General features: G+C 48.9%; 1 protein-coding gene across 2 annotated transcripts; it reads right to left on the bottom strand.

The window, feature by feature from the left end:
• Positions 1–554: 554 nt before the first annotated feature.
• SLC22A4 (solute carrier family 22 member 4) lies at positions 555–17650 on the bottom strand. Of its 2 annotated transcripts, XM_015875575.2 has the most exons (10): positions 17187–17642; positions 12984–13087; positions 12614–12768; positions 10390–10561; positions 9063–9189; positions 7227–7327; positions 6078–6292; positions 5247–5429; positions 3940–4075; positions 555–3274 (listed from the first exon to the last, which is right to left on the bottom strand). In XM_015875575.2, the coding sequence occupies exons 1-10, from the start codon at positions 17577–17579 to the stop codon at positions 3199–3201; spliced, it is 1662 nt and encodes a 553-aa protein (XP_015731061.1). In that variant the 5' UTR covers positions 17580–17642; the 3' UTR covers positions 555–3198. The 2 variants fall into 2 exon arrangements, with proteins under 2 accessions (XP_015731061.1, XP_015731062.1); XM_015875576.2 differs by lacking the exon at positions 555–3274 and having other exon boundaries at positions 3962–4075; positions 5247–5347; positions 17187–17650.
• Between the last annotated feature and the right edge of the window lie 213 nt (positions 17651–17863).

The following is a 17863-nucleotide window of genomic DNA, read 5'->3' on the forward strand; positions in this document are numbered from 1 at the left end:
GGCGGGGAGTAGGGCGGGATGGGCCGGGATGAACGAGAACGGGGGTCTGAGCCGAATGTGGGCTGATGTGTGCCTGTTTCCAGTCACTACATAGGGAGCTACAGCTACTGAGCAGCACAGTCTGCTTTCCCCTGCTGCCTTTACCCCGATGTGCCGCTCAGTCCCCACTCCCAAGGGAACACAGGGTGGAAATATGCTGGTCTATAAAGGCAGGGAGATCCCACTGGTGACCATCATGGGACAGAGGCGGTGTAGGAGGATGATTACTGCTATCTAAGGAGGACTAAAAGCAAAATATGAACACCTCTTGGAGCTGCGGGGATTCAGAGCAGCAGTGATAGGAAGCTGCATCAAGGTTGCAGTGATCAGAGCCCAGTGCATGGTGCAAGGCCAAATCGTTGTGGTCAATGCCTGGTGAGGCTGAAATGCTGCTATGGTCAAGTCCAGGTTGCTCACAGGGAGTTAAGTTCATTTTTAATTGCTTCTTTAAACATTTTTACACAATTTGTTAAATTTAGGAGACTTTATTCTTCAACTACAAACCACACAGACAGTAGGTTACACAATGCTAGTGCACATTTTATTCCATTAAAGACAGGAGTTACCAGGTGACGACAACTATGTATTTATACCTGCTTTAAGGTATCTGATAAGCCAGTGTCAGATCTTACCGATGATAAGAGGTTACACAAAGAGACCCAGGTAAATGTGATAGAGGAGAGTTGAGGCTGAGTGCTATCAGTGGGAGCCAGCCAGTTGTGCTTCCCCATCTTCGGGTCAGAGCTGTATGTGCACCTCCCAGCTCGGGTGAGCACACAGGTCCCACAGTGAGCCCCACCGAGCATCTGACACACAAAACTCACTGAAGATCGCAGTGAAAGCCTTAGGTTTCTCATCAGAAATACACTTACTTTCTGCCAATGGCTACTAAGCCAATTCTGTTTTCTTCAGCTTTACAACTAAACATTTAGTAACTTGCCAGAATCTGGCACTCCTGCCCTCCAGATTCATCCCCATCTGATTCTTCAGCAGGTTGTTTCTCTTTGAGTTCCTTCAGAAATGCCTGTTCTGGCCTGGGAAGGATACAGTCAGAGGACAGAAATACTCCTTGCAAGTGCTTCATCAGCTGAAGCAATCTCATTTTCTCATTCTGACTGTGCTCAGACACACTCAGTCCATGTAAGAACATCACATTCTTGGCAACAATGCATTCCACTCTTGCACTGTTTCTTTAATTTGCTATTAAAAACACTTAAATATGACACCAGCTTTTGATCAATGGTAAAAGCAAGAAAAACGAGACCAATTAAAACAAGGTATTTAAAAAACCCACAATCCTCTTCCTTATTTAAAAATAATAATAATAAAATGGAATCTAGTTTTAAGATACTACAAAGTTCAAGAATATAAAAATATTTACCTTTCAGAAAGGTTTACCTTTCAGAAATACCTAAGCCAACAATCACATAAAAGAAGTATGAACTTAATATAAAAGTCTTCATAAAAATACAGGCTGTCTATAGTCAGACCTGTCCTACGCCAGCAGAAAGGTTTGGTTCAGAAATCTAGTTACACCTAAAGAGTTGTTTGATAGATTAACTTTGCAATAAGGAAAATAAAGAATGAAATACTGCTGTCATTAAGGAAATTCCAGTTGGAGAAGGGATGAGGACGTGGGGGCTGTTAGCCTTATGGCACATTACATTTATGGCAAAAAGACAGAATGCAGAAAATTAGTATTAAAGGAAGTAGCATTGCCACATCCCAAAGAGCAGCTTGAGATGATTGCACAAGTTCCTTGCATTTTAATGTTATAAACCTTTATAGTTGTGCTTGAACTTACAGGGACAGCTTCACTCCTGTGCCAAATGGCAGCACGAGACAAAATGCCGTGAACTCTCACATTAAGAGAGGAGACAGTGTGCTTTTGTTGGCCTCAACGGAATGTGAATAGCCACTAAATGGTTTTCATAGGAGATAAAAATCAGCCTACCCAGCATGAGAGACTTCATGCGGCCACAAAGTCCACATACAACCAATAAATAGAAAAGTAAAAGGCATTACACTTCTTTTTTCAAACAGTGCAGTGCTCATAAAACAGTAGTAGCACAAACCTAAGCTCTACTACATTCAACTTCTCATCTCATCTAGCTTTGCCAAACATTTATAAAATACATAGATAACCTGTAGGACTTGAAAAAACAAAATACTGCCTTTGTTGGCGTTACTTTTGCTTTGGAAAAAAAAAGAAAATAAAGAGAAGTATGGTCCCCAATGAGCCCTTTGCAATTCTTAGTAGCTGCACATAAAGATCTCCTGTGCAGAACACCAGATTTTTGCAAGCATCAAATCTCCTTTGAATCTGTAAATGGTACACAGGTTTTTGTAGAGGATTTCAAAACTGGAAGGTACAGCATAACGTAGTATATATTCAAAGGAGAAGTGAAATGCTTTGGAAAAGAACCACATAAGGATATAGAAGTTGCTTATGTCAATTTACTGTGAGAAACCCAAAAGCTGAAAATGCAGAGCATGTTTGAACAGGACCACTTACTTGACAAAGCCTGTTTCTTTTGCAAGTGGGCATGGCCCATAAAAAGGATGAGCAAGATATAGCCCTAGCTCAGTCCTTACACCTCAACACTCATGAAGCCCAGTGACTGCAGCAGCATCAGCTTTTATGGGGACAAGTGGATCAGAAGTGGATCCCAGGTCGCATCAAGCCTTGGTTACAGATTTCAAATGAGGCTGGGATCTTTCCTTTAGAGATACGTGAGATGTTCAAAGAGACACCCAGCTTCCCTTCCTCCAGTCAGTATGCAGTGAGAGAAAACCACCACCATCACCACTGCTGCCTTCTTTCTATTCTTTAGCAGCTTTCATTGAGTACGTGAATGAGGGCAGTCATTGCTATGTTATGACTCCTCAAGTCATGTTTAGCACACGCAGACCTCTGTTTCTCAACAGGGGCTGGATCTGCTCACACACTCCAGGAATTAGAACACTGAATTACAAACTAAAAGCCCTATGGGAGCAGACAGCATCTGTTCAGGAAATAGTTACATGGGTTTAGTAGCACAAGGGACAATAACTACAGTGCCATAGAGTTGGCTATTGTGTTTTTGTTTGTTTTCCTGTGGCAGAAAATGCATTTTGAGGTCTTGTTCTTCCAGTCGCTCTGAGTGTGTGCGTCCTTCTTCACAACGTTGTTATGAGAGTTTTAGGACTCTCCTTTGAATTCCTAATGCTGGTGTTTTGTTGCCCATTCCTGAAACTGAAAGCAAGTAAAAGACTGAGAAGGCAGAAAACATTTTACAGAGTGAGACCAGACAATGAGCCCTCCATATTAACGCTGCTAAAATAACCATGTTACACTACTAGTATAAACACAGGGCAAAAACAGATTAGAGAAATCTCCTTACCCTGAAAGCACAATGGCAGCTCCTTTACCAACCAGACACTAGCGACAGGCAATTCCATGTAGCTTTTTTGTTTGGTTGTTTTTTTGCCCTATAAGGGCAAATTGTTTTCACTCTCCCTCACAAAGCTGAATGGTATATGGTGTCTATGCAGCTGCACTTCAACTAATTCAGTTTTCTTCTGCACTAATTTCCCACCCATAGTGGCGGATAGCAAGCTCTGTTTCTACTGCATCAGCACTATGATGTACGACACAGATTTCAGTGGGCATATTTGCTTAGGGTACCCAAAACAGCACCTGGTGGGAGTCGGCCTTTGTTTGCAGGTGCCCACCTTCAAGCACATCGGTGCTTGGGTTCAGAGCTGTCTGTAGAATTAACAACAGATCTAAAGGGCGCTCTAAAAGCTTTGATGTTTTGCAATAGATCTGATGAAACATTTTGTCATTGTAAGAAAGAGATCATGTCCAAAGAAGTCCTGAATTCTTGTGGAGGATGGGACGGATGAAGGCTGACTTACCATTTCACCTTCAGCATTTGTTCAAAGCTCTCAGGCAGAGCATTGCCATAGCCCTCAGAGAGAAACAGGGTCAGGATCCCTATCAACACAGTCAGGCTTCCCATGACGATATATGGCAGGTATCTGTCGTAGGCACCTGGCAGAACACAGGACAGAAGATCAATTATGGGGCCACCTTCAATGAACCCACGCATTAAGTCTACTTTTCAGATATCACCGCAGTGCAGAATTCATTTGGAATAATGCAGCAAAGAGGCAAAATTCAGACTAATGGACCATTAGTGGGGGAACTCTTACATACTTTCCTCTTTGGAAGTAGAAGAAGCACCTGATGGATCTGTAAGTGTCCCTGTTCATTTATAGGAGTTGGACTAGATGACCTTTAAGGGTTCCTTCCAACTAAAACAATTCTATGATTCTATGAAGCATCACTGCAGACAGACAAGAAGCTCTGATGTTGGTCTGCTCAGCTCCTCATTCAGGACATGAAAGCAGCGGCCCCTGCCAGCAGCCTGCAGTTAGTGCACCAGCATTCAGGCAAAGTGCAGGACGTTCATCACAGTAACACAGAACTTAAGTGGTCTTTCAGTAAAGGGATTAGCTAGGAATGAAGGCAAGGCAGAGGAAAGACCAAACTGAACTTGACAGCTTTATTTTGTAGTTGGGATATAGCAGCATGCTTTCTAATGTGAGGAATAAGCTAGGATTAAAATGAAGGCCTCTGGGTATTTCACATTTGGAGCCAAAGTTTGTGATTTGATCTCCTCAGTGCTCATGAGCTGGACAAACTGCAAGGGCCTGACTGAGCCCTAGCAAATTTCAGCAGCTCACCAGTTTCTCTTAAAACCTCTTAATATTTAGAAAACCATTCTGATGACTGTAACAAGACTTTCTAAAGATTGAGCCTATGGGAACCTGTGAGCAAAATGTAACAATAAAAGCTTAATCCTGTCTATGCCCATTACTGCTACATATGCTGAAGCAGAGTCTGAAGAGCCCAAGAAGCACCAAGGCTATTCTGCCTCTTATTTCACATTTGCATTGCACTGTCTTTGTGCAGCACTCAGAATGGGATGTCAGACTGGGGAATGAACACTTCTAAGCAAAGACTGAGATTTAAACAGTAAGAAAAAAGGCAAAATGAATGTCAAGGTGCCTGGCTTAGTACAGAACAGTGAAGCCAATGTGAGAGAACGGACTTGGAAGACAGCAAATGGAGGGGGCTCACAGTTGAACCCGCACCTCAGAAGCTCAGGTATTTTTATGGGCAATTATGCAGCTCAAGGCAAGAGTGCAGGATATCTCACCCAGGTAAACGAAGTAGGGAGAAATGATGCTGCCTAGCCTGGAAGCTGTGGACGTAGCTCCGACTGCCATGTTTCTGACCAGCGTTGGGTACAGCTCCACACTGTAGACATAAAGCATTGAAAACGCAGCTGTGATACCAAACTTTCCAAGCATCACCAGGCAAACAGACAGGACATTGAGATCTGGAGGAGAAAGATAAAAATCAAGATGAATAAACAACACTCTTTGCTCATTACTTGTATTATTTTTATCTCCCGTGGACCCTATTGCTGCTTTGTTTTGTCTTCCCACAGCAGTTGTGTGGGATATTTTGTTTTATTTCGTTTCCAGTTTTGCAGCCTATTAGTCCCATTTGGCTGCAGACCCCCTGCTGAGCACCCTGCAGAAGGCACAGGTTATTGTGTACTTTTCAGCTTTTGCTTTACTCCCAATGAAAAGGCATTCTCGAAATAGACCAGAATTCCATATTACACAGTAACAAAGCACAAGCGTAAATCCACCCCCTATTCTGCAAAATTCTGTGGAGATTTACACACTGTGAAGTCTTGGAAGCTTGCAGGGAGGTTTCAGCCTCTCTACATAACCAAATAAATCACAGTACATTTTTGGCTGGTTCCCCTGGCCTATAAAAAGCTCAGAAATCTGACACAACAATTAAGAACAGTGTGTGACTCAGCATATATGTGTGTATTGGAAAAAGAATCACTAACAGCCATCAGCATAAATATGACCTCAGACCCCAAATCTGATCCCAGTAGTTGCACAGAACCACGAGACAGAAGCATGAAACATGGCAATGTTTTATTTAATGGGTGTGCTGGATCTCGTACCTGCAGGAACCAGCTTAATGAAGAGGACAACACCTCCTCCCAAAACCAAGGTGCTGGATATGGAGTAGCGGCGAGGCAGGGAGCGCAGGAGCAGCCAGGCAATGATGTATGCTGGGACTTCAATGACCGCCGAGAGGAAGCAGTTGATGTAGGCATCACCATGCAGGTTTGGAGTGTTGAGGGAAAGGCCGAAGTAACCAACAGAGGTGAAAAACCTGAGGAAAGCAATAATACCAAATGATTCCCGAAACACTGCGCTCTGAGCACCTCCAGTGTTGCCTCGGAGGTTGCTCCAAAATTCGGATGTCGCAAAGCATCACCACAGACAGTGTGGCTCAGCCAAATCACAGGCAGCCCCACCTTTCTAAATCTGCCATCCCTTCCAGTGACCACATCCATGGCAGCTTGCAGACCTCCCATTTCTCTGTCCTTCCTCCACCTTCTACACCAAGTATGAGACTCTGTGTAAGCCACCCACTAAGGCTTTTCCCTGCAGGGGGCTCATTAACAGCACAATGACACAAGACTAGGAGGCCTCCCATGCCAACTGTGGCATGCTCCACTGATGGGCTCTCCCACCCTCAGCAATCTGCATACATCTGACTTTAATCTTCACAACAGAGCTGGACGTTCAGGTTTCAGACCTGCTGCCCTGCAGGCATACTGAGTATGCCGGCCAGGTCCCTCCTTGTGGGGAAACAGGCAAACTGTGGCCCCTTTCTGTACCTACAATGCATTACTTGGTCCTCACTCCTTGTGGTTGCCCAGGCAGGGACCAGGACCTCACAGCTAGAAACTACGTAAGTGCTGGCCTCGGTTTTGGTGCTCATTATGTTACTGAGATGCTGCCTCAGCTATGAGGCATTTTTCTCTAAATAGAGTCTACAGAGATGGGAACTTAAAAAAAATTACACACACAGGCTGTTGCAGATGGTTTCCTTTCTGTTTGACACTGAGTCGAGGCTACACATCCACACTTGTGTGCTAATGCAGCGCAGGTGCAGAAGCTATTGCGAGACATGTACCAGCCAAGGGGCCATGTGAGGGCAGGAACCAAGGCTGAAACTCGCTATCTAAACCTGTGACACGTGCCTTCAAATCAGAGATTGTTCTATTGCCTGGGGACTTTAGGAATACACATTTCCTTACCACAAAAGTAATGACATAATAGTAATAGTTGCAATGTTTCGGGTTCGAAATAGGTCCAGAAGGATAGCCTTCTGCTGCTGCTGAGGCTTCGAATCCTGCATCTGAAGGAAAAAGGAAAACAAAACCAAAAAAATTCCCACACACCTCAGAGCACAATAACCTTTGCATACCAATAGCTCGGGCAGCAGGAAGTTACCACTGCACTGGGATAAAGGGCCAGCCCGAGTCCTTAGCGGAGCTGGTCTCTGCACCAGCAGCATTCCTTGGTGGCTTGAGTTTTTGGATTGAAAAAGGCAGCACTTGGGACAGCTGCACTGTGCACATAAATTGGATGACCATAACGGCGCATTAACACTTCCTCAAGGATCTAACAGTCCTTCCAGGAGAAACCTCATGAGCAAAGGCGTTTTTCTGTGCGCATGCTCTTGTGTGCTCAGCTCTCTTCTGCTCATCTTCCAAAAGGGTGGGAGATAAATGCACACCAGTTCAGCTGCATGCTGCCAGCAGGGGATAATGGGGACTGATGCTGGGCCACAGTGCAGAGGCCAAGGTGAGCAAGCCAGCACCCTGCTGAGGCACAGAGCAGCCCAAGCAGATGTCAGTGCTGGCAGCCAGGCTTCCTCCCAGCCCCAGAGTGAAGGTGAACTGCCCCAACCCTCCTGTGGGGCTCCCCAGGAGATTTCCCTTTCCTAGGAATGGATGATGCTTTCTGAGGAACATCTTCACTGTAGCATTTGAACAATACTTCAGCAGGAGGCTTCAGGTGCAGATATCATCCTCAGGCTGCTGTGGACAGGCTCTTGGGATGCGAGCTTCCCACGAAGAGAGCACAGCTGAGCTGTCGCTTGGTCCCAGATATGCACAGAGTGATGATCAGTACTCAACTTCCAGAGCCTGAAAGGTCACATCCAGCAGCAAAGATAATGCTTCCAGGGTGCCCATAACTTCCCATAGACGGAACATGCACTTGAATTTACAGCACCACGGATGTTTGGAAAAGAGATCTTCATCAGCTCAGCCAAAATTTAAGCACCATAACTTGGTGCTGCCAAGCAGAGGGGCAGCGTGCAGCATTTTGCTCCAAGTCTCACAAGGGGTGTGCAGTGCTTTGCTATTGCTGTACCAGATGTCAGGAGACACAATGCAGAAATTCAGACCCAGCATAGAACCACGGTCACCATCAGCTTGGCCTGGGTTCTTTCTGAGGCTTCAGGAGCTTCAGAGTAGGACAAAGCTCCTGTAGGGAGGCAGGCACGAAACCCAGCTGTGTCACAGCTGTAGGCAGTCCCTTGGCTTTCTCTTTTTAACCAGAAAACATGAAATACAAGAAAAAAAAAACACAAAAAAACAGGCCTGCAGAAGATCTTAACGTGATTCAGTGCCTTCACCCTAATCACGTGCTTTAAGTGCAGCTCCAGCACTTGTTGCTCTGTTCAACCGGAGCATCCCTGGGCTGCACCGACCCTGCACATGTGGACCTGGACTTAGTGCTCACGTGCAGTTCAGCGAAGGACTGTAGTTAAACTGCAAACAGCTGATGCTGCCCCAAGCTGGAATGGGGTCAAACTGGTCTTCCTCAGGGCTCCTCAGTGCCCCCAGGGTGAAGCAAGCTGGGTCACCCTTGCCCTGAAAACCATAACCAACTTCCGCTAAAACAGTTTTTCTACTAAAAAGCCAAACCAAGAAGTGAGCCTTGCAGCTGCTCATCTCTCACCTGCTGCCCCAACACCTACCTGAGGCCAGCAGGCCTGCCAGCCTCTGTCAGCTGCGGCTGGAAGCAAGTTGTGCTGTGCCAGTTTACTACAAGCCAAAAGCAATAGGATGTGTGACACATACCTCTGTGGCGTCAAAAAGCACAGCTGGGGCTGGAGTGTTGTTTATTTTTGCAGCCTTTCGGATAATAACTTCTGCCTCTTTGTATCTTCCCTGGGAGATCAGCCAGCGGGGGGACTCAGGGATGATCCTGCAGTGAGTTTCAGAATAAATGACTCAATGCTTTCACCAAAGTAAGGCATTATTTAAACCACATGGATGCACTGTATGAATGATGCTCTCATTTATAGTCAGCAGAGGAGCACGCAGGCAATGCAACCCATCTCAATGGGACCAGGGGAGGACTGGGGCACATGGGATGTGTGTGTCCTCATGCTGAAGCAGAAGCACAGGCACTTCTCCTTGGGGGCAGCTTTCATTTACCACTGTTCCCCAGCATGCTGCACAGTTAGTGCATAGACAGCAAAGATGGGGGCAGCTCAACCAAGGTTTAGCAAAATCATTCTCAGGAAATTGCATACAGTGTGGGAATGCTTTAAATGTGCAGGGGGTGCATCAAAAAGCTCAGTGTCATAGGAATCTTATGTACAAAACATGACAGTTCCACCACAGATCTGATGCAGGCTCTTCTAAGCAAAGGATGGTGGCTGGGTCCCTGATGGAAGTTTCCAATCAATTCCAGAACATGCGTAGAGTGAATTAACACAGGACAGAAGGTCTCACCCTTCCTTAACTAGACCCTCTTCCCTTTCTAACCCAGGCCATTCTGTGATTCTATAATTCCTTTACCGAGCAGCTCTTCAAAGAGTTAACCCATGTCCTGGCTTTGAGTGCCATGTGAGCTCTGTCACCACTGCATTAGCTCCAAACTGAAAGTGCACTCACAGCAATCTTCTGCATGCTTTGATGGAGATTCCCACCAAATTGCAAAGCAGGACACTGAAGCCATGCCTTAGGGACATATTTCACATGCTCACAGTGCCGATCCTGTAGCAGAAATCTGAAGGCTTGCATACAAAACCAACCTCCCCATCAAGCAGCAGTTTGGGACAGAAGGATATGCAACTGTGGTGAAGGACTTTGAGACATTTCAAGTTAAATGAGCAAAATAACCCTCAGGGGAGAATTGGACCACGTAGCACAGTGAATTGCTGGCCTTTTGCTGAGATTTTGCCCATGAAAAGAAAAGCCCACGGCAGCATCAGGATCAGCAGGTGGTTATCTGGGCCTAGAACTGGCCAAAAACACAACCAAAAACACAACCAACAAGGAAGCCTCCTTCCCCCTCCTCTCCCCTCCTCCCCCACCTCCACCTCAAAGCAAATCCCCTTCACATGGACATAGAAAATCCACCAGAAGGGGATGAGGTGCCCAGGACACCCACACTCACCACCAGAGCGGAACGCAGAGCAGCCCGGGGAGGGTGAGCGCCAGCAGCAGCATCTGCCAATCTCTGATGAAGTAAGCAAACAGGGGCAGCAACATGTAGCCAATTGCAAAAAATATGCAAACTCCTAACGTAGAGAATATAATACGAACTGATTTGCCAAGAATTTCTGTTCCTGTTTAAAACAAGGGAGGTCGGATTAGCATTTTAACTCTTCCTGGTCAATCGTGACTATATACTTTAGTGCATTTACAAAGAGATGAGCTGAGCAATGTTAGAAAAGAGCAGTTCCCCTTATATGACACTTCAATGGATGCCACCAAGAAGTAATGGTGCAGTTCCTGTGTTATTGCCATTAGAGCTGACAGATCTAACAGGGCTCAGAGCAATCTGGATCACCACGTCCTCCTCTACTGCAAATTAAAAGAGAAACAGCTGACAGTGTCTTTTAATGAAGTCCTCCACTTAACATCTCCCAGAGTTTAAATGAGCTGGGAACAGAAATAATGGCAGCCACGTGGAAATGAAATGTGAAGGCTCTGTGCTTTGCCCCCAGCAGATGGGAAATACTGATCCCCAATGGCAGCCAATGCCCTCAGCAGCAGCCAGAGTCCCTGTGAAGGTGAATAACCTCTGCCTGGGGAATGAACTAAGCAGAGAGCTCCTAAATTACCTTTGTTAGCCTCATATCTAAGATACAGATTTCCACAACTGCCTGTTAAGCCCAAACCAGGGCAGACTGCAGGAGCTATTTGCTCTGCATTGCTCAGTGCCATGGAGCTCATCCCCTTCCCAGAGCTTTCTGCCCTTGGATTTGAGGTTTCCTAGCTGGCAGGTTTCCCTCCCCCCATCCCAGTGCAGGGCCACCTGCAGCACATCCAGTTTGGGGTTAACAAGTAATTTGCTGCTGCCCAAGGAAAACTGGTCTGTGGGTGGGAACCAGTGCTGCTTTATCTCTGGGAACAGAAGGCTGCACTGCCAGCAGCACGCTGTGGCTGCAGGGCATGAAACACAAGCAGCAAGGTCCCTGATAGCGCTCTGTGGCTGAATTCAGCATCACCATATGACAGCAGAAGCTGTGTGACACAGCCTGGGGCCAGTGCCACACCTAGCAATAAAAACTAGGGATGTTGTAAACCTTCCCTGGAGGTGTGCAAGGCCATGGATGGGTCCTGGGCAGCCCAAGCTGGTGGGGAGTAGCCAACACATGGCAGGGGTGGAGGTGGGGGGGCTGTGAGATCCCTTCCAATGAAACCATTCCATGATCCTTTTATAAACATAATGTAAAAATAGAGGGCTTGTGGCACTACCAAGCCAATATGAACTGCCAGCTACTACTTCCTTCTGCTCCTCCTCTGCCCTCATCCTCCCAGCCAGGAAACAGCAATTCTGGGCTGAGACCAGCACACCTTCACAAACTGGTGTTGTTTTACAGTCTCAGCACCTGAACATGGACATTTTGAACACAGCCCTACAGCTCTGCCAGGAGCTTCAGCAGCATCCCCTAACTGCAGCTCCACAGACACAGCACTGCCCCACATTTCAACCTGGGAAAACACAGAGAGATTTTGTGGCCATCCAGGGCCTGCAGCTACCCAGCCATCAGGGTCACTTTTGCTGCCCAAAGTCCCTGACTCTGTACAAGCAGTTCCCCTGGCAGATGCAGCATAATGGATGCAGGGTGATGCTGGTAGCCTCAAACTGGCCCCAACTAACCCCTTCACAGTCCCAAATAATGCAGCATGAGGGACAAAGCCGACCTCAGGATGGAAGGAGGTGACAGCAGCTGGCTGAGATGCAGTGCTGCACAAGGAGCATGGCTATGTGCTGTCCATGGCAATGCCACTCTGCTCAGAGGTGTGCAGATCCCTCTGCTACAGGGGCTGGGCAGGGAGGAGCCCCAAATGCTGCTGCTGCTGACAGCCCTGTTCCTACTGATAGCAGCCCTAAGCCTCCCCACAGCTCTTCCCCTTAACAGGACAGAAATGGGTGGTTGTATTGATGTTTGCTGCGCCCATCTTCTTCTCTAAGCCTGCAGAAAGTACAGGCTCTAATTAATCATTTGAAGAGATCCCTTAAGGCATCCAGGAGAAAAAAAAGTCATAGTGGCCTAAATTAGGAACTGTTCCAACAAGGATTTAGTGCTGTCCTTAATGAAGTGCAGGTTGAGAAGGAAAAAAAATAGTATATTAAGCAAGCACTAAAACTAATGCAGTTCAATTCTTACCCAGTATGAAGGCCACCACGTAGTTAGAGATCTGTCCCATGCCCACTATGAGGAAGAGCACTGTGAACATCTCCCAGCTGGTAGAGAAGATCTGCAGGAAGCTGAAGCCGGTCTGCACAGCCATGGTCAAGAAGAGGATGCTCTTCCTGCCGAACCTGGGGAAGCACAAGGACATGGTTGTAAAGATGGGATCAAGCTGTGGTGAAAGGGATCTAGGTGTGGTGTGAGATGCAGAACTTCTAAAGAAGGTAAACCAGATTTTGACTGAAATGTGGAGAAGTAGGTGTTAAGCTCCTTTATGGATCCTACAGCTTCCAGCCTGGGCTATTCCTGGACTCTGCCCTGCTCTGTGCAGTGCTGGCAGCATTACCTGTCTGAGAGCTGCCCCGAGATGAAGGAGCCGATGAGGACACCCACGAAGAACAGGGAGGTGGTCAGCGGCACTTTCCAGTCATCTTCACACACCAGGTTCCACTGCAAGAGAAGGGCCCACATTCAGCCTCTGCCCAACAAGCAGAGGAACCTTTGCTTCCCAGGAATGTACCCATTTCCATAGAATTTGGATGAATTCCCCCATCCTCAATGCTGGGACACTGAGGTCTCTGCTACCAGCATGCAGCTGCCCATGCCCATGGGGCTGCCTGCATCCAGACCTGTGTCATAGAACCACAGAATCATTATGGTTGGAGATTACCTCTAAGATCACCAAGTCCATCCCCAGCCCATCCCTACCATGCTTACTAACCACAACCTCGGTTTCTCTGGTTTGTGGGTTTGACAGAATCAATGTGAGAGAATGCATAGAACAAACTCTGTTTTCTCACATGGATGGTTTTGCACATTCCCCCTGCAGCCTGCAGGTGCTCATCGCTCACCCTCACAGCTGGGACGAGGTTTGGGACAGGAGCCAGCATGGAAACTTCCACCCAGCACCCACAAAGAGCTTAAAAAAAACCAGAAGAGCATCATGAGTGCAGCAGGGCTCACTGACGTCCCAGAGATCAACCCTGGTCAGGGCACACCTACAGGGTGCTGTAGAACTTCAAATGGATGACAGATGTACCTTGAAGGTAGGCTGATCAGCCCCAGATCAAAGTGCAGAGTAATTTCAGTAATTAGCCTTGCTGCAAGGACATTGCTTCTGCCAGGACTTGTCCTTTGGAGAGGAACCAGGGGGTGTGGTGTGCCTCAACCCCTTCAGTTTGATTAGTACCTAAAAGAAAGCATCGTGTCCCTGCTGGAAGAAAGGGGTGGGTAGGCATGGGCCAGGACTGGGTGATCATCTGTAATTATCTTAATTGCACTTGATAAGATGGAGGGGAAAGTTAAGCCAGCAGAGATCTGACACTTGCAGGGATCACAGAGTCATGGAATATCCCGAGCTGGAAAGGGACCCATAGGGATCATCGGCTCCAACTCCTTTAATGTCGGACTAGGGATGCTGCTCTTGGAAAGTGTGTGCTGAGATCTGTGACTCTTGTCAAAGCGAATGGAGGTTTCTGTAAACCTGGTGGAAATCAAGCCCTGTGTTAAAAATAAAGCAAAACTCAGCTTCAGGAAATGGGACATGAAAAGCAAGAGTTTCTTCAGAAAAAAAAAACCTGAACAAAGGCAAAAGAATGGCAGCATGAGGGCCCCTGCATGGTACAAGCTGGTGTTCCGTGGGCTTCTATCCTGGGCCAGCACTGTGCCACTGTGCTGCATCCTCCTGTGATCTCCCAGCACCGAGATTTACAAGGAAGAGTTCCTGTAGGATGTTCCTAGAAAAGCCAAGAGGACAGGGAACGAGGGAGAAGGCTTCCAAGTTGCCATGTCCTGACTTGCCCAACTTCATGCAGTCAGCAAATAGTGCAGTGCCAGAATGTGCAGCCAACACAGAGCATTACTCATGAAAATGTGGCACCCAACAAATAGACAGAGCCGGGGCAGCAGTCCCCAGTGACCCTGACCCACTCTAGCTGCAGGCTTGCACTGGACACCTAGATGCTGCTCTGGGGGCACCAGGAGGCTTCCCAACAGCTCAGGGGCTTATGGACTCAGAACATGGGTAGGAAATGAAGCCCCAGGATTAATATTTGTCACTATTTAACCACAGCATCACTAAGGTTGGAAAAGAACTCTTAGATCCCCATACCCAAACCCACCCCACCGAGCCCCCACTCCCTGGGTGGCTGCGCCAGAACCCGACAGCTCTTCCAGAGAAGAAGTTTTTCCCTAATATTGAACCTGAACTTGGTGCAACATGAGGCCATCACCTCTTGTCCTAGAAGGACAGCATCCCAGTGCCTGCTTCTGCACTGCTGGGTGGGAGCTGAGGAGGGGTCAGCACTTCCAAAATGCCTACACAAAGCCACAGGAACCAGCTGAAGGCACTTGCACTGATCCTGTGTTCCCCAGTGCCTAATGCCTCTCACCAGCTGTCCCGTGACATGCTACACAGAGAGCAGGAATTAATGACATTGGGTTGAGAGCCTTGTACATCTGCAGGATGTGATATGCAGCATACAGCAGCTGATGGCAGGCTGGGATTTCTATCTGAAGGAACTCACTGCATCTGACAACCATAAAACACACAAACTCAACCAAACCCACAGCTCCAGCACACCTGGGGCTGCTCAGCAGAACAGTGCTGCTGATGAAGGTGCCTGCACTCAGCAACCCAGAGCTGCACCACTCACAGCCATGGTGTCCAAATGGCTTTTGCTGAACTAATTATCCATTAACCAGCAAATAAGTAATACTGTAATGTCCCTGGCCAAGTGCACTGCAGAGCAAAGTTCAGGTAAGCTTCCAAGCTTTTACCACCAGGAATAAGAGCTGGTGAAGATCATACCACCGTTACCATGATGATAAGCTCTTTGCTATTGTGCTGGCACATCACTTCTCTGTCATCTGCTTTCAGACCAACCCTATGTCTGTGCATGGGATGCTCTGCCTCAGGGGACCTGCACATCCCCAGACATCCCTGCATGGAGCTGGCATCTCCCAGCCTGCTCCTTTCCAGCAGCAGTAACAGGATTTGATGCAACTCAGTGAACCAAACACAACCTCCAGCGTTTCATCTTGTACCATCCAATTCTGTTCCTCTGCTGAGGATGGTTTTGCAGGGAGACTGCCTGATGGTGTGCCCAGACTTGTCTTTGTGAACACAGACAGAAACGCTGGGCACAAAAATCAGCATCACAAGTTTAACCAAACTGCTCATTTTAATGGTTTCATCACTGCTTGCTTTCCCTGTTTCAAAACTGAATCCAAAATCTTTCCCACATGTTCATGCCATTCCGAACACAACAAGAATCCTCTCCATCTGGTGTACAGATGGGAACCCAGCACTTGGTTTCCACTGAAACTGAGAGTGTTCTGGCCCCTTTGCTGTGCCCCAGGTCCCCATGGCAAACCCTACAGTGAGCACTGGGGGCTGAGCACATCAGGGGCTGCTGTCCCCTCCCCACGATGCCACTTTTCCCTCCTGCACACATCAGTGTCCCCATGCCCCTTGCACAGCCTCACAGCCCTGAGTTCGTGGCATAACCTTTCCCAGCCATGCAGCGGCTTTGGTAACTGATGGCCCTGCTGAGTCACCAGGGCTGCAGTCAGTGCCAACCACGGCACACCCCAAGCACAAGCCATGGGCTGCACGAGTGGAACGTGACCCTGTGGTACCAGCAGGGTTAATGCTGGCACCACTGAGCACGACAAGGGCAGGATCTCAATCTCCACAGCTGTGCAGGAACACAGCCCAAGCCCAAGGCTACAATGGCTTCAGTCTGTGTGGGATGCTCTGTTCCCCCCTAGGACACTTGGAACCATCCTGGCTGGGGACACTGTGTGACACTGCCCATCCAGGGGCACGTGGGGCCATTGGCTACCAAACACCAGCGTGGGCTGAGCCCGTTATTGCCATCACCCTCTGATACAACACCAAAGAGCACATCAGTCCCACAGCTTTTGGGGTGTCACACTGTGCTCTATCACAGCTCATCACCAGCAGAGACAGAGACCCCATCTAAATAAAAATCACAGAAGTGCTCCTGTGTCTGTCACCACTGACGTCCCCATGTCCCTGCACAGATGATGACACTGCACAGGCTTAAAGTCATATAGGGCAGGTTGGCCACAAGCTCAGAGTCAGCTTCCCACCGGGTCACTACCCACAGGGCTCCCAGCCACCAAAGCCCCACACTCCGTGTCCTTCGGCAGTGGCAGCATCCCCGTGCCAAGAAGCGAATCAATGGGAATTAGCCAGGACGCTCAGTGTGCCAGCAGGGAGAAAGCAGCAGGAGGAAACAGCACGAAGAAACCATCATGCTTCTATTTTCAGCCTCTCTGCCACAGAAAATCCCTCTCCAAACAAACCACGCCGGCGCTCGATATGAAAACACAGAGCGATAACACGGGCCGCTGCAGAGCTCCTGCTCACCTCCCCAGAGCATCACCTCGGCCCCAGCCTTTCTCTCAGGAATCCGACGCATTCCCTCAGGAATTCGCCCTGCGGGAGGTGGTGTGTGGGGGGGGGAGCCCCCACCCCGGGGACCCGCCACCCGTGAGCGCGCACAGCACCGCGCCTACGCACCTCGGTGACGATGGTGGAGTGGTACACATCGCGGCTGTACTCCCAGCCGTCCAGGCACGGCTCCTGCTCCAGCTCCGCCAGCTGCACGTCGGAGCCGGGCCGCAGCCCCAGCGCCGACAGGTTGGCGAGCACGGCCAGGCGGTAGCGGCGGCAGCGGCTCGGCTCCGTCAGTCCGCCGCGCAGCTCCAGCGGGATGCTGGCGTTCCGCCACTCCTCGCTCAGGTTGGCTCCGGGGGGCACAGCGCAGCGGTGCTCGGGGGTACCGGCCAGAAACACGGCCGACATCCCGTTGAAGCCATTGGGGATGATGCTGGCGCTGAGCAAGAAGAAGATGAGGCGCTGGAAGCGGCCCCACTCTCCCAGGAAGGCGGTCACCTCCTCGTAGTCCCGCATGGCGCTGCACGAATCTCCGCGCCTCTGCGCGCCCCGTGCGGTGCGGCTCCGCCCCGGTCCGGCCCCGCGGGGCGGTGCGTCCCGCTCCGAGGATCCGCTCCGCCGCCCCCCGAGCCGCTGCGGGAGCGCTGAGCCGCACCGCCCGCACGTGGCCCCGCAGCGCTGCGCTCTGAGCCTGGTTCGCCTCCCGCTGCTTCCCGTCACCGCCGGCAGAACGCAGTACGGAGCTTTGGGGTTGGCTGGAGCTGGGGAATGGGTTCACTTAGGATGGAGCCATGGGCAGC

This window comes from Coturnix japonica, chromosome 13 (genome assembly GCF_001577835.2).
Source record: "Coturnix japonica isolate 7356 chromosome 13, Coturnix japonica 2.1, whole genome shotgun sequence".
Taxonomy (NCBI): domain Eukaryota; kingdom Metazoa; phylum Chordata; class Aves; order Galliformes; family Phasianidae; genus Coturnix; species Coturnix japonica.